The sequence below is a fragment of the Gobio gobio genome (genome assembly GCF_949357685.1).
Source record: "Gobio gobio genome assembly, chromosome: 7".
NCBI classification, from domain to species: domain Eukaryota; kingdom Metazoa; phylum Chordata; class Actinopteri; order Cypriniformes; family Gobionidae; genus Gobio; species Gobio gobio.
This window is the reverse complement of record NC_137103.1, coordinates 57079751-57094809: the sequence shown is the minus strand read 5'-3', so window position 1 is coordinate 57094809 and position 15059 is coordinate 57079751. Positions and strand designations below refer to the sequence as shown.

The window sequence follows — 15059 nt, the reverse complement described above, 5'->3', positions numbered from 1 at the left end:
TTTTTTAGAGTGCAGCTGGCAGGTTTTTTTTTGACAGTAAATGTAACGGATTTGTTTAATAGTGTCATGAATGAAACATTGGTATTTTATGTCAAACACTGACTGAAGTCAAAGAAACACACTATGATAATAACCGAGGATAATAACGCTTGAGATCTGCTGGAGTTCAGCCGCGCTTATTCTCTGTTGTTCAGGCAGACTCAGATTAAACCGAAGCACATGATGATGGAGCTCGTGATTTCTCAGGCCCGTGAGATGAATGAGTTTCCTCTTCTCTCCTTCTTCTCCTCCTTCTTCTCCTCCTCTTCATCATGGCCTCTCCGCGGCTCGAGACCTTCTGCTGCCCGAACCGCGATCCCGCCACCGAGTTCGTGATCAGCTTCCAGCCGCTGTTCTTCAGCGCGATCTGCGTGAGCAGCGCCGGCCTGAGCCTCGCCCTGTCGCTGCTCCAGATCCTGCCGAAGCGGAGGCTCGGACACCGGCGGACCGGAGCCCAGCCGCGGCCCAGACCGGCCTCCTCCCTCCGGATCCTGCTCATCATCAGCGTCTGCGATATCTTAGGATGCTCAGGTACACACACACACACACACACACACACACACACACACACACACACACACACACACACACACACACACACACACACACACACACACACACACACACACACACAACACGCATCGGCACATTTGAGCTTCACACACTGATAATGCACACACACACACACACACACACACACACACACACACACACACACACACACACACACACACACACACACACACACACTGATCTGGGTCAGTCTGTCTGTTTCATAAGTGGTTCACTTTTATAAGAATTTAAACATGCAACAAATAATCTGTTTAAATGTTTATGAACTGGATTGTGCCATAAAGCATTAGTGCATTATTCTATATGTTCATAATAATGTTTTTAAAGGGATAGTTCACCTGAAAATGAAGATTAGCCCATTATTTACTCTCCCTCAAGTCATCCTCTGTGTCTATGACATTCTTCTTTCAGACGAACTCAATCAGTTATTATAATAAATGTCAGATGTCAATCATATTTTATAATGTATAATTTTGTTCTGTTTGTCTATAGCCTACATACATTGTCGAATTATCGATATTCACTTCTCTAATAAAGCATCAAGCAACAAATGAGCAAAACTGTAAATCTTGTGATTAAAGGCACAGTATGTAAGATGTTTAGATTAAAATATCCAAAAGCCACTAGATCTGTGTTATATATTGTGTTGACTTGTGTGCATTTATTATCCCAAAAGTTTCCAAGAATGTTTAAATCCAGAGAAATCTGTGATTTTATCCAGGACCCTGTTTTAACCTCTGTGTGTGTGTGTGTGTGTGTGTGTGTGTGTGTGTGTGTGTGTGTGTGTTTATCTTTGTGTCTGAGTCTGTGTGTGTGTGTGTGTGTGTATGTGTGTGTGCATTATCAGTGTGTGAAGCTCAAATGTGCCGATGCGTGTTGTGTGTGTGTGTGTGTGTGTGTGTGTGTTTATCTTTGTGTCTGACTCTGTGTGTGTGTGTGTGTGTGTGTGTGTGTGAAGCTCTAATGTGCAGATGCGTGTTGTGTGTGTGTGTGTGTGTGTGTGTGTGTGTGTGTGTGAAGCTCTAATGTGCAGATGCGTGTTGTGTGTGTGTGTGTGTGTGTGTGTGAAGCTCTAATGTGCAGATGCGTGTTGTGTGTGTGTGTGTGTGTGTGTGTGTGTGAAGCTCTAATGTGCAGATGCGTGTTGTGTGTGTGTGTGTGTGTGTGTGAAGCTCTAATGTGCAGATGCGTGTTGTGTGTGTGTGTGTGTGTGTGTGTGTGTGTGAAGCTCTAATGTGCAGATGCGTGTTGTGTGTGTGTGTGTGTGTGAAGCTCTAATGTGCAGATGCGTGTTGTGTGTGTGTGTGTGTGTGTGAAGCTCTAATGTGCAGATGCGTGTTGTGTGTGTGTGTGTGTGTGTGTGAAGCTCTAATGTGCAGATGTGTGTTGTGTGTGTGTGTGTGTGTGTGAAGCTCTAATGTGCAGATGCGTGTTGTGTGTGTGTGTGTGTGTGTGTGTGTGAAGCTCTAATGTGCAGATGCGTGTTGTGTGTGTGTGTGTGTGTGTGTGTGAAGCTCTAATGTGCAGACGCGTGTTGTGTGTGTGTGTGTGTGTGTGTGAAGCTCTAATGTGCAGATGCGTGTTGTGTGTGTGTGTGTGTGTGTGTGAAGCTCTAATGTGCAGACGCGTGTTGTGTGTGTGTGTGTGTGTGAAGCTCTAATGTGCCGATGCGTGTTGTGTGTGTGTGTGTGTGTGAAGCTCTAATGTGCAGACGCGTGTTGTGTGTGTGTGTGAAGCTCTAATGTGCAGATGCGTGTTGTGTGTGTGTGTGTGTGTGTGTGTGAAGCTCTAATGTGCAGATGCGTGTTGTGTGTGTGTGTGTGTGTGTGTGTGTGTGTGGGAAGCTCTAATGTGCAGATGCGTGTTGTGTGTGTGTGTGTGAAGCTCTAATGTGCCGATGCGTGTTGTGTGTGTGTGTGTGAAGCTCTAATGTGCAGATGCGTGTTGTGTGTGTGTGTGTGAAGCTCTAATGTGCAGATGCGTGTTGTGTGTGTGTGTGTGAAGCTCTAATGTGCAGATGCGTGTTGTGTGTGTGTGTGTGAAGCTCTAATGTGCAGATGCGTGTTGTGTGTGTGTGTGTGAAGCTCTAATGTGCAGATGCGTGTTGTGTGTGTGTGTGTGTGTGTGTGAAGCTCTAATGTGCAGATGCGTGTTGTGTGTGTGTGTGTGTGTGTGTGTGAAGCTCTAATGTGCAGATGCGTGTTGTGTGTGTGTGTGTGTGAAGCTCTAATGTGCAGATGCGTGTTGTGTGTGTGTGTGTGTGTGTGTGTGAAGCTCTAATGTGCAGATGCGTGTTGTGTGTGTGTGTGTGTGTGTGTGTGTGAAGCTCTAATGTGCAGATGCGTGTTGTGTGTGTGTGTGTGTGTGTGTGGGAAGCTCTAATGTGCAGATGCGTGTTGTGTGTGTGTGTGTGTGTGTGTGAAGCTCTAATGTGCAGATGCGTGTTGTGTGTGTGTGTGTGTGTGTGTGTGTGTGTGAAGCTCTAATGTGCAGATGCGTGTTGTGTGTGTGTGTGTGTGTGTGTGTGTGAAGCTCTAATGTGCAGATGCGTGTTGTGTGTGTGTGTGTGTGTGTGTGTGTGTGTGTGTGTGAAGCTCTAATGTGCAGATGCGTGTTGTGTGTGTGTGTGTGTGTGAAGCTCTAATGTGCAGATGCGTGTTGTGTGTGTGTGTGTGTGTGTGTGTGTGTGAAGCTCTAATGTGCAGATGCGTGTTGTGTGTGTGTGTGTGTGTGTGTGTGTGTGTGTGTGTGAAGCTCTAATGTGCAGATGCGTGTTGTGTGTGTGTGTGTGTGTGTGTGTGTGTGAAGCTCTAATGTGCAGATGCGTGTTGTGTGTGTGTGTGTGTGTGTGTGTGTGTGTGTGAAGCTCTAATGTGCAGATGCGTGTTGTGTGTGTGTGTGTGTGTGTGTGTGTGTGTGTGTGTGTGTGAAGCTCTAATGTGCAGATGCGTGTTGTGTGTGTGTGTGTGTGTGTGTGTGTGTGTGTGTGTGTGTGTGTGTGTGTGTGTGTTGTGCGTTGCAGTAAAATGACTGGATATCCTTTGAGACTTAATGAGTGCAAAACCACACGTGTTATTTTCAGACATGATCATTTCACAGTGTTTGTCAGAGGACAGTTCATTCAGCGTCAGGAACACCAGGACGTTTGTTGTTATATTCATGACACACACACACACACACACACACACACACACACACACACACACACACACACACACACACACACACACACACTTCCATTAGCTCGACTGGATTGAGATCTGGGGAATTTGGACTCAAACTCGTTGTTGCTCTCCTCAAACCAAACTCCACAAACTGAGATGCTCTGGCCCTCGTCAAACTCACTCTAATCCTCACGCTTGGCCATTTCTCCTGCTTCTACATCAACTCTGAGGAGGAAATGTTCACTTGCTGCCGAATATATCCCACCCACTAACAGATCATCAGTGTTACTGGATCTGATCAAAACACATCTTGGAAGAGGGATTGATGATGTATTTAACAATGGTGATGTAGTGTAGCTCTGAATAGCAGATCTCAGGGCTGTTATTATGGGATGTGTGCAGGAATCATCCTCCGCTCCTCCATATGGCTCGGCCTGCCCGACCTCATCCACCGGATCTCAGGAACCGGCTCTGACGTCTGGCCGCAGGTGTTCTGTGTGGGAAGTGCGGTAAGAGAAGCGTCCAACACCACTATAGGGTTAACCATAGGCGGAGTTTGGGGGGGCTGGAGACCAGAGCCAATGATTTTGTCTGAGCTATGGATTAAAAAAATTACAAATAATATAATTAATATTTTCTTATTTTATTTGTCTTATCTTATCCTTTTAGTGTAGAATGAGTAAAGATGATTGTTTTTAGGATGACAAAAAAATGTTAAAAGTTAAATTTTCTGGTGATTGATTTTCTTGGCTGCTCTACCTCAGTGTCTAACAGCGCTCGTCAATGTCAAAATGATCTCGATAGGCCAATCAAATCAAAGAAGGCGGGGCTTACTGTCATACTGTCAGCAATGATGGACAGATGTGATTAGATGCAGGTCTTAGACACTGTTTATGATAGAAATGTTCAGCTACTGACAGATATAGAGCAAACTTCTCCACTTTATGTGAAATTTCGCCGTTTTAAACTGAAAAAATGCGATCATGATTCATGTACTTCATAAATGAATGTGACGACGAGGCAAAACACGTTAGCATTTTCTACATATTAGACATATGAATATTAAGAGTGAATAAAATATTTGCAAATAGTTTTTTGATTACTTCAAAAACTACACTTAGACCTAGGACTTTACCATTCATATTTATTTATTTATTCCCTTAAATCCATTTAATCCTTTAATTATTCAATTCCTTTTTTATTATTATTATTATTATTATTATCAGGGTGCGATTTGTGAGAAAAAAAAACTGGGATGCTTTTTAAAAGTTTTTTTTCCTAAAAATAAATCACACTGCAGCTATAGACAATTTTTTGGGCGGCTGTTACATTTGTTATTTTTTATAATAAATATTCTGATTTAACTTCGAGCTTTGAAGTATTAAATAGATTAGCTTCGATATTTGACCACTATTTACAATGACACTACTAATTCTTAATTTCTGATAGGACTGTACAATCAATCTGTAGTTATTAATATTTTGAAAACAATAACGAGACACAAACCTGTACATATTCAATCGCGTTTGCATCCATTTATTTTTGATCACAGTGCTTCAGAAGGCTACAAACTTTAGTCCACATTTGGAGAAATATGTCGGACATTCACACGTTTACCTCATATTTCTTTAGATAGAATAGAACCATAATTTCTTAATGATTCTCTGCCGATCCATTAGTCAATATTGCGTAATAATAATTTACCTTACAATGTCGGTAAATTTCAGCGTTCTGTCTCATTATACATTTATGCGTCCGTTATGATATATAATATCTGCATAAGATCACAATAGAGTGAGTTTTGAGCAGAAACATTGCTTTAATCTCATACGAGCCGCTAGATTAACGGTGAAACAGTGGGGGGGGGGGGGGATTCATTATTATTATTATTAATATAAATTATACCCAAGGTACCCCCAAAGCACAAAAGTGAAACTCCACCTATGGGGTCAACTCAAGCCCTCTCAACGGCAGAAAGTGTCCGAAATTCTCCCTTCTAGATTCTTACAAAAACATGTAAAACAAGTGTAAACAGGCTCAGAAAAATACATTCAAAGGAAAAAAAAGATTGTGCATTTAGTCTCACCAACAAGTTAAAGGGTTACTTCACCCAAAAATGTAAATTGTGTGATTAATGACTGAGCCTCATGTGGTTGGACACCCGTCAGACCTCCGTTCATCTTCAGACACAAATGAAGATATTTTAGTGTAAATCTGATGCTCTGAAAGGCCTCCATTGGCTCAACTTTACACTCTCAAGACCCTTAAAAGACACTAAAGACTAAAGTTACAAAGTCCATCTCACTACAGCGGCTCTACAATAACTTTATGAAGACGAGAATAGTTTCTGTGCGCAAAAAAACCCTAAATAACGACTTATATAGTGATGACGATTTCAAAACACGGCCTCATGAAGCTTCGAAGCGTTATGAATCAGTGAGTCGATTCAGCGGTTCAGAGTGTTATGAATCAGCGAGTCGATTCAGCGGTTCAGAGCGTTATGAATCAGTGAGTCGATTCAGCGGTTCAGAGTGTTATGAATCAGCGAGTCGATTCAGCGGTTCAGAGCGTTATGAATCAGTGAGTCGAATCATGGTTCAAATCGCGTGTCAAACCGCCAAACTGCTGAATGGACTCACTGATTCATAACGCTCTGAACCGCTGAATGGACTCACTGATTCATAACGCTCTGAACCGCTGAATCGATTCACTGATTCATAACGCTCTGAACCGCTGAATCGACTCACTGATTCATAACGCTCTGAAGCTTCATGAGGCCGTGTTTTGAAATCGTCATCACTATATAAGTCGTTATTTAGGGTTTTTTTGCGCACAGAAACTATTCTCGTCTTCATAAAGTTATTGTAGAGCCGCTGTAGTGAGATGGACTTTGTAACTTTAGTCTTTAGTGTCTTTTAAGGGTCTTGAGAGTGTAAAGTTGAGCCAATGGAGGCCTTTCAGAGCATCAGATTTACACTAAAATATCTTCATTTGTGTCTGAAGATGAACGGAGGTCTGACGGGTGTCCAACCACATGAGGCTCAGTCATTAATGACACAATTTACAGTTTTGGGTGAACTAGTCCTTTAATATTTTTTAAATAATTTCTACCTTTTTTTATCTGAATGTGGTTTGGCTTCCTCTCCAGATGTGGATCCAGCTGTTTTACAGCGCCTCCTTCTGGTGGACGTTCTGTTACGCGGTGGATGTCTTCCTGGTGGTCAAGAGATCAGCTGGCATCAGGTGCGTCCCATAATGCATTGTGTTCGTGTAGCTGCTGGAGCAGATGTTTGATCATGTCCATCTCTGCTGTAGCACCATCGTGCTGTATCACATGATCACCTGGGGTCTGACGCTGCTGCTGTGTGTGGAGGGCGTGGCCATGCTCTACTACCCCTCCATCTCCAGGTGATATTACTAACACATTATTAAAAAAACACTAGCAATAACCAAGGTCACGGGATTCTTAGTGAAGGTACAGGGGCATGAAGAAGTGTGTGAACCGCTTGCAGAATCTGTGAAAATGGGAATAATTTGAACTAAATAAGAGGGATCATGTTAAATGCATGTTATTTTTTATTTAGTGCTGTCCTGAATAAGATATTTTACATAAAAAATGTTTACATATAGTCCACAAGACGAAAACTAGGGCTGTCAAAAGATTAATCGCATTCAAAATAAAAGTTTGTGTTTACATAATATATGTGTGTGTACTCTGTTAATTATTATTTATATATAAATACACACACAAGCATGTATATATTTAAGAAAAAAATAAGATTTTTTATATATAAAACATTTATATTTATATATATTATAGATTATATAAATGTATATACATGCAAATATTTCTTAAATATATACATGCTTGTGTGTGTATTTATATATAAATAATAATTAACAGAGTACACACACATATATTATGTAAACACAAACTTTTATTTTGGATGCGATTAATCTTTTGACAGCCCTAGTTTTTTCGTCTTGTGGACTATATGTAAAAAAAATTTATGTAGTTATGTTTTTTATGAGCGTTATGAATCAGTGAGTCGATTCAGCGGTTCAGAGCGTTATGAATCAGTGAGTCGATTCAGCGGTTCAGAGCGTTATGAATCAGTGAGTCGATTCAGCGGTTCAGAGCGTTATGAATCTGTGAGTCGATTCAGCGGTTCGAAGCGTTATGAATGAGTGAGTCGATTCAGCGGTTCAGAGCATTATGAATCAGTGAGTCGATTCAGCGGTTCGAAGCGTTATGAATCAGTGAGTCGATTCAGCGGTTCGAAGCGTTTAATCAGTGAGTCGATTCAGCGGTTCAGAGCATTATGAATCAGTGAGTCGATTCAGCGGTTCGAAGCGTTATGAATGAGTGAGTCGATTCAGCAGTTCGAAGCGTTATTAATGAGTGAGTCGATTCAGCGGTTCGAAGCGTTATGAATCAGTGAGTCGATTCAGCGGTTCAAAGCGTTATGAATGAGTGAGTCGATTCAGCGGTTCGAAGCGTTATGAATGAGTGAGTCGATTCAGCGGTTCGAAGCGTTATTAATGAGTGAGTCGATTCAGCGGTTCGAAGCGTTATGAATCAGTGAGTCGTTTCAGCGGTTCGAAGCGTTATGAATCAGTGAGTCGATTCAGCGGTTCAGAGCATTATGAATCAGTGAGTCGATTCAGCGGTTCGGAGCGTTATGAATCAGTGAGTCGATTCAGCGGTTCGAAGCGTTATGAATGAGTGAGTCGATTCAGCAGTTCGAAGCGTTATTAATGAGTGAGTCGATTCAGCGGTTCGAAGCGTTATGAATCAGTGAGTCGTTTCAGCGGTTCGAAGCGTTATGAATCAGTGAGTCGATTCAGCGGTTCGAAGCGTTATGAATGAGTGAGTCGATTCAGCGGTTCAGAGCGTTATGAATGAGTGAGTCGATTCAGCGGTTCGAAGCGTTATGAATGAGTGAGTCGATTCAGCGGTTCGAAGCGTTATGAATCAGTGAGTCGATTTAGCGGTTCAAAGCGTTATGAATGAGTGAGTCGATTCAACGGTTCGAAGCGTTATGAATCAGTGAGTCGATTCAGCGGTTCAGAGCGTTATGAATCAGTGAGTCGATTCAGCGGTTCAGAGCGTTATGAATCAGTGAGTCGATTCAGCGGTTCAGAGCGTTATGAATCTGTGAGTCGATTCAGCGGTTCGAAGCGTTATGAATGAGTGAGTCGATTCAGCGGTTCAGAGCATTATGAATCAGTGAGTCGATTCAGCGGTTCGAAGCGTTATGAATCAGTGAGTCGATTCAGCGGTTCGAAGCGTTTAATCAGTGAGTCGATTCAGCGGTTCAGAGCATTATGAATCAGTGAGTCGATTCAGCGGTTCAGAGCATTATGAATCAGTGAGTCGATTCAGCGGTTCGAAGCGTTATGAATCAGTGAGTCGATTCAGCGGTTCAGAGCATTATGAATCAGTGAGTCGATTCAGCGGTTCGAAGCGTTATGAATGAGTGAGTCGATTCAGCAGTTCGAAGCGTTATTAATGAGTGAGTCGATTCAGCGGTTCGAAGCGTTATGAATCAGTGAGTCGATTCAGCGGTTCAAAGCGTTATGAATGAGTGAGTCGATTCAGCGGTTCGAAGCGTTATGAATGAGTGAGTCGATTCAGCGGTTCGAAGCGTTATTAATGAGTGAGTCGATTCAGCGGTTCGAAGCGTTATGAATCAGTGAGTCGTTTCAGCGGTTCGAAGCGTTATGAATCAGTGAGTCGATTCAGCGGTTCAGAGCATTATGAATCAGTGAGTCGATTCAGCGGTTCGGAGCGTTATGAATCAGTGAGTCGATTCAGCGGTTCGAAGCGTTATGAATGAGTGAGTCGATTCAGCAGTTCGAAGCGTTATTAATGAGTGAGTCGATTCAGCGGTTCGAAGCGTTATGAATCAGTGAGTCGTTTCAGCGGTTCGAAGCGTTATGAATCAGTGAGTCGATTCAGCGGTTCGAAGCGTTATGAATGAGTGAGTCGATTCAGCGGTTCAGAGCGTTATGAATGAGTGAGTCGATTCAGCGGTTCGAAGCGTTATGAATGAGTGAGTCGATTCAGCGGTTCGAAGCGTTATGAATCAGTGAGTCGATTTAGCGGTTCAAAGCGTTATGAATGAGTGAGTCGATTCAACGGTTCGAAGCGTTATGAATCAGTGAGTCGAATGAGCAGTTTGAATTGCCAAATTTCAGCAGTTTGGCAGTTTGACACGCGATCCAAACCGCTGAATCGACTCACTGATTCATAACGCTTCGAAGCTTCATGAGGCCGTGTTTTGAAATCGGTCATCACTATATAAGTCGTTATTTAGGGTTTTTTTGCGCACAGAAATTAAATACAGTATATACATGCAAATATTTCTTAAATATATACATGAATGTGTGTGTATTTATATATAAATAATAATTAACAGAGACTTCCCTCTCCCTAGCCACTTCCTCCAGCGTGTCCTAGGTCTTCCCCGGGGCCTCCCTGGGAAGGCGTTCAGGAGGCATCCGAAATAGATGCCCGAGCCACCTCAGCTGGTCCCTCTCGATGTGGAGGAGCAGCGGCTCTACTCTGAGCTCCTCCCGAGTGACTGAGCTCCTCACCCTATCTCTAATGGAGCGCCCAGCCACCCTGCGGAGAAAGCTCATTTCGGCCGCCTGTATCCGGGATCTTGTCCTTTCGGTCATGACCCACAGCTCGACCATAGGTGAGAGTAGCAACGTAGATTGACCGGTAAATCGAGAGCTTTGCCTTGCAGCTCAGCTCTTTCTTCACCACGACAGACCGGTACATCGACCGCATTACTGCAGAAGCTGCACCGATCCATCTGTCAATCTCCCGTTCCATCCTTCCCTCACTCGTGAACAAGACCCCAAGATACCTGAACTCCTCCACTTGAGACAGGAACTCTCCACCAACCTGGAGTGGGCAAGCCACCCTTTTCCGACTGAGAACCATGGCCTCGGATTTGGAGGTGCTGATTCTCATCCCAGCCGCTTCACACTCGGCCGCAAACTGTCCCAGTGCACGCTGAAGGTCCTGGCTCGAGGAGGCCAACACGACAACATCATCCGCAAAAAGCAGTGACGAAATCGTGTGGTCCCCAAACCGGACACTCTCCGGCCCTTGGCTGCGCCTAGAAATTCTGTCCATAAAAATTATGAACAGAACCGGTGACAAAGGGCAGCCCTGCAGGAGTCCAACATGCACCGGGAACAAGTCTGACTTACTGCCGGCAATGCGGACCAAACTCCTGCTCTGGTCGTACAGGGACCGAACAGCCCTAAGCAGGGGGCAGCCGACCCCATACTCCCAGAGCACCCACCACACGATGCCGCGAGGGACACAGTCGAATGCCTTCTCCAAATCCACAAAACTCATTTGGACTGGTTGGGCAAACTCCCATGAACCCCCCAGCACCCTGGAAAGGGTATAGAGCTGGTCCAGTGTTCCACGACCGGGACGAAAACCAGACTGTTCCTCCTGAATCCGAGGTTCCACTATTGGCCGAATTCTCCTCTCCAGTACCCTGGCATAGACTTTCCCGGGGAGGCTGAGAAGTGTGATCCCCCTATAGTTGGAACACACTCTCCGGTCCCCCTTCTTGAAAAGAGGGACCATCACCCCGGTCTGCCAGTCCAGAGGCACTGTCCCCGACCGCCACGCGATGTTGCAGAGGCGTGTCAGCCAAGAACAGCCCCACAACATCCAGAGACTTGAGGTACTCAGGGCGGATCTCATCCAACCCCGGTGCCTTGCCACCGAGGAGCTTTTTAACCACCTCGATGACTTCAGCCCGGGTGATGGACGAGTCCTCCTCCGAGTCCCCAGCCTCTGCTTCCTCAACGAAAGACATGTCGGTGGGATTGAGGAGATCCTCGAAGTATTCCTTCCACCGCCCGACGATATCCCCAGTTGAGGTCAACAGCTGCCCATCTCCACTGTAAACAGTGTTGGTAAGGCACTGTTTCCCCCTCCTGAGGCGTCCAACGGTTTGCCAGAATCTCTTCGAGGCCGACCGATAGTCTTTCTCCATGGCCTCACCAAACTCCTCCCAGGCCCGAGTTTTTGCCTCCACGACTACCCGGGCTGCATTCCGCTTGGCCTGCCGGTACCGGTCAGCTGCCTCCGGAGTCCCACAAGCCATCCAGGCCCGATAGGACTCCATCTTCAGCTTGACGGCATCCCTTACTTCCGGGGTCCACCACCGGGTTCGGGGATTGCCGCCTCGACAGGCACCGGAGACCTTACGGCCACAGCTCTGAGCGGCCGCAGTGACAATGGAGGTGGAGAACATGGTCCACTCGGATCCGGTCGAAGTTCTGCCAGAGGCAGGAGTTGAAGATCTCTCTGACAGGAGACTCGGCCAAACGTTCCCAACAGACCCTCACAGTACGTTTGGGTCTGCCGGGTCTGTCCAGCTTCCTCCGCCGCCATCGGATCCAACTCACCACCAGGTGGTGATCAGTTGACAGCTCCGCCCCTCTCTTCACCCGAGTGTCCAAGACATATGGCCGAAGGTCGGATGACACGACCACAAAGTCGATCATCGACCTCCGGCCTAGGGTGTCCTGGTGCCACGTGCACTGATGGACACCCTTATGCTTGAACATGGTGTTCGTTATGGACAAACCGTGGCTAGCACAGAAATCCAATAACGGAACACCGCTCGGGTTCAGATCAGGGGGGCCGTTCCTCCCAATCACGCCCCTCCAGGTGTCACTGTCACTGCCCACGTGGGCGTTGAAGTCCCCCAGTAGAACGACGGAGTCTCCAGTCGGAGCACTTTCCAGCACCCCTCCCAGAGACCCCAAGAAGGCCGGGTACTCCGCACTGCCATTTGGGCCGTAGACACAAACGACAGTGAGAGACCTATCCCCGACTCGAAGCCGCAGGGAAGCGACCCTCTCGTTCACCGGGGTGAACTCCAACACATGGCGGCTGAGCTGGGGCTATAAGCAAACCCACTCCAGCCCTCCGCCTCTCACCATGGGCAACTCCAGAGTGGTAGAGAGTCCAGCCTCTCTCTCGAGAAGTGTGGTTCCAGAGCCCAAGCTGTGCATGGAGGTGAGCCGGACTATCTCTAGTCGGTACCTCTCGACCTCCTGCACAAGCTCAGGCTCCTTCCCCACCAACGAGGTGACATTCCACGTCCCTAAAGCCAGATTCCGTGTCCAGAGATCGGGTCGTCGGGGGCCTCGCCCTCGACTGCTGCCCGATTCACAAAGCACCGGCCCCTTACGCTCCCTCCTGCAGGTGGTGAGCCCACAGGAGGGCGGCCCCACGTCACTCCTTCGGGCTGAGCCCGGCTGGACCCCATGGGGGGAGGCCCGGCCACCAGGCGCTCGCATACGAGCCCCAACCCCAGGCCTGGCTCCAGGGTGGGGCCCCGGCTGCGCCATGCCGGACGACGTCACGGTCCTTGGTCTGATTGTGGTCATAAGGGTTTGTGAACTGTTCTTGGTCTGTCCCATCACCAAGGACCTGTTTGCCTTGGGAGACCCTACCAGGGGCATATATCCCCAGACAACATAGCTCCCAGGATCATTCGGGTACTCAAACCTCTCCACCATGATAAGGTGACAGTTCAAGGAGAGGTACAGTTCAAGGACTTTTATAAGCGGAAGATGATGGATGGATGGATGGATGGATGGACAAACTTTTATTTTGGATGCGATTAATCGCGATTAATCTTTTGACAGCCCTAGTTAAAATTATTCCCATTTTCTCAGATTCTGCCAGCGGTTCACACACTTCTTCATGCCACTGTATGAAGCATTGCATGCAATTCGAGTTGCTTTGGATAAAAGCCTCTGGCAAATGCATGCTGATCTGAACTGAGTGTGTGTGTGTGTGTGTGTGTGTGTGTGTGTGTTTGTCATGTGAGCTGTGAGAACGGCCTCCAGCACGCCGTCCCGCACTACATCACCACATACGCCCCGATGCTGCTGGTGCTCCTCATCAACCCGGTGCTGTTCACACGGACCACATCAGCCGGTGAGGGCCCTGATCACTGTGGTTCATGTTATGTTAACAATTGACCTATCGGTAAGCCCCGCCCCTCGAACGCAGATGAGCCAATAGCAGTTGAGTATCAGTTGCGCTGGGACCGGAACTCGGACATCTCTTTAGGTTTCAGCGCCATAGAGAAACACTGGAAAATCCGAGACTCTCATCGGTTTGATGGTGTTTATTAGGGATCGACCGATATGGATTTTTTAGTGCCGATACCGATTTTTTAGCCCTTAGCCGATGCCGATACCGATTTTTTAGCCCTTAGCAGATGCCGATACCGATTTTTTACCCCTTAGCCGATGCCGATACGGGCTGCCGATTTTCTTGAGCCGATATTTGGAGCCGATACTGCTTTTGCTCCCTCAATTTACATCATAAAAATGACAAAATGATCATGATGATAACAATTTAAAATGTACAATTTAAAAAAGGAACAGTTATTGAACTAAAAAAACAATATTTAACAAATAGTAAAAACAGGTGAAGTAGAACGGGAAAAAAAAAAGAGTTCAGTGGTGAAAATAAATATTTAAGCATAAATAAAATAATTACACTATTGCACACAGTATCAACAAGCGAGCAGCATAATAAAGTGCACACTGACTGTACTATACTTCATTTAAAAACTATATACAACCTAGTCATTTAATGGTCACACTCTAAAAAATGCTGGGTTAAAAATAACCCAAGTTGGGTTGAATATGGACAAACCCAGCAATTGGGTTGTTTTGACCCAGCGGCTGGGTTCAATATTTGCTTAAAACAACCCAATTGCTGGGTTGAAACAACCCTATTGATAGGTTAGTCCATTTTCAACCCAACTTGGGTTATTTTTAACCCAGCATTTTTTAGTGTGTAGGTGCACTTCACTTAATCTCTTGTAGAGCAACACCAGCGGTAATTCAGGAAAAATCTCCCAATGCTCCACGTGAAACTTTCCACCTTTTACCATCGTGTCAATTCTCAATTGATTTTGATTAATATGCGCGAGGGAGAGCGAGACAGTTTGAAGACGGTGAGAGCTGCCCTGTGGACGCCTGTCTATAAATAATGCAGGGGAAAAAATATCGACGAACGCAGCAGCCTTATATCGGCCGATACACATAAAAAGCACAAATATCGGCCCGATATATCGGTCTAGTGTTTATGCTACAAAAATGCTCAAATGTCGTGCCTGAGATACTGTAACTCTGAATCCAGGGATCCTGAGAGGATTTTCTGTTTGTCAAACTCTCGTTAAGTTACGATTAAAGTCCCTGCTAACATACAAA

At 45.7% G+C, this 15059-nt stretch overlaps 1 protein-coding gene across 1 annotated transcript in view; it reads left to right on the top strand.

Annotated features, from left to right (window-relative positions):
- Positions 1 to 202: 202 nt before the first annotated feature.
- Positions 203 to 15059, top strand: part of gpr143 (G protein-coupled receptor 143) — a 34288-nt gene continuing 19431 nt past the window's right edge. The window contains exons 1-5 of the mRNA XM_079822536.1: positions 203 to 570; positions 4179 to 4285; positions 6925 to 7019; positions 7092 to 7184; positions 13661 to 13770. Of these exons, the coding sequence (XP_079678662.1) occupies positions 312 to 570; positions 4179 to 4285; positions 6925 to 7019; positions 7092 to 7184; positions 13661 to 13770 (664 nt within the window). The 5' untranslated portion in view covers positions 203 to 311. The remainder of the gene's footprint in view (positions 571 to 4178; positions 4286 to 6924; positions 7020 to 7091; positions 7185 to 13660; positions 13771 to 15059) is intronic.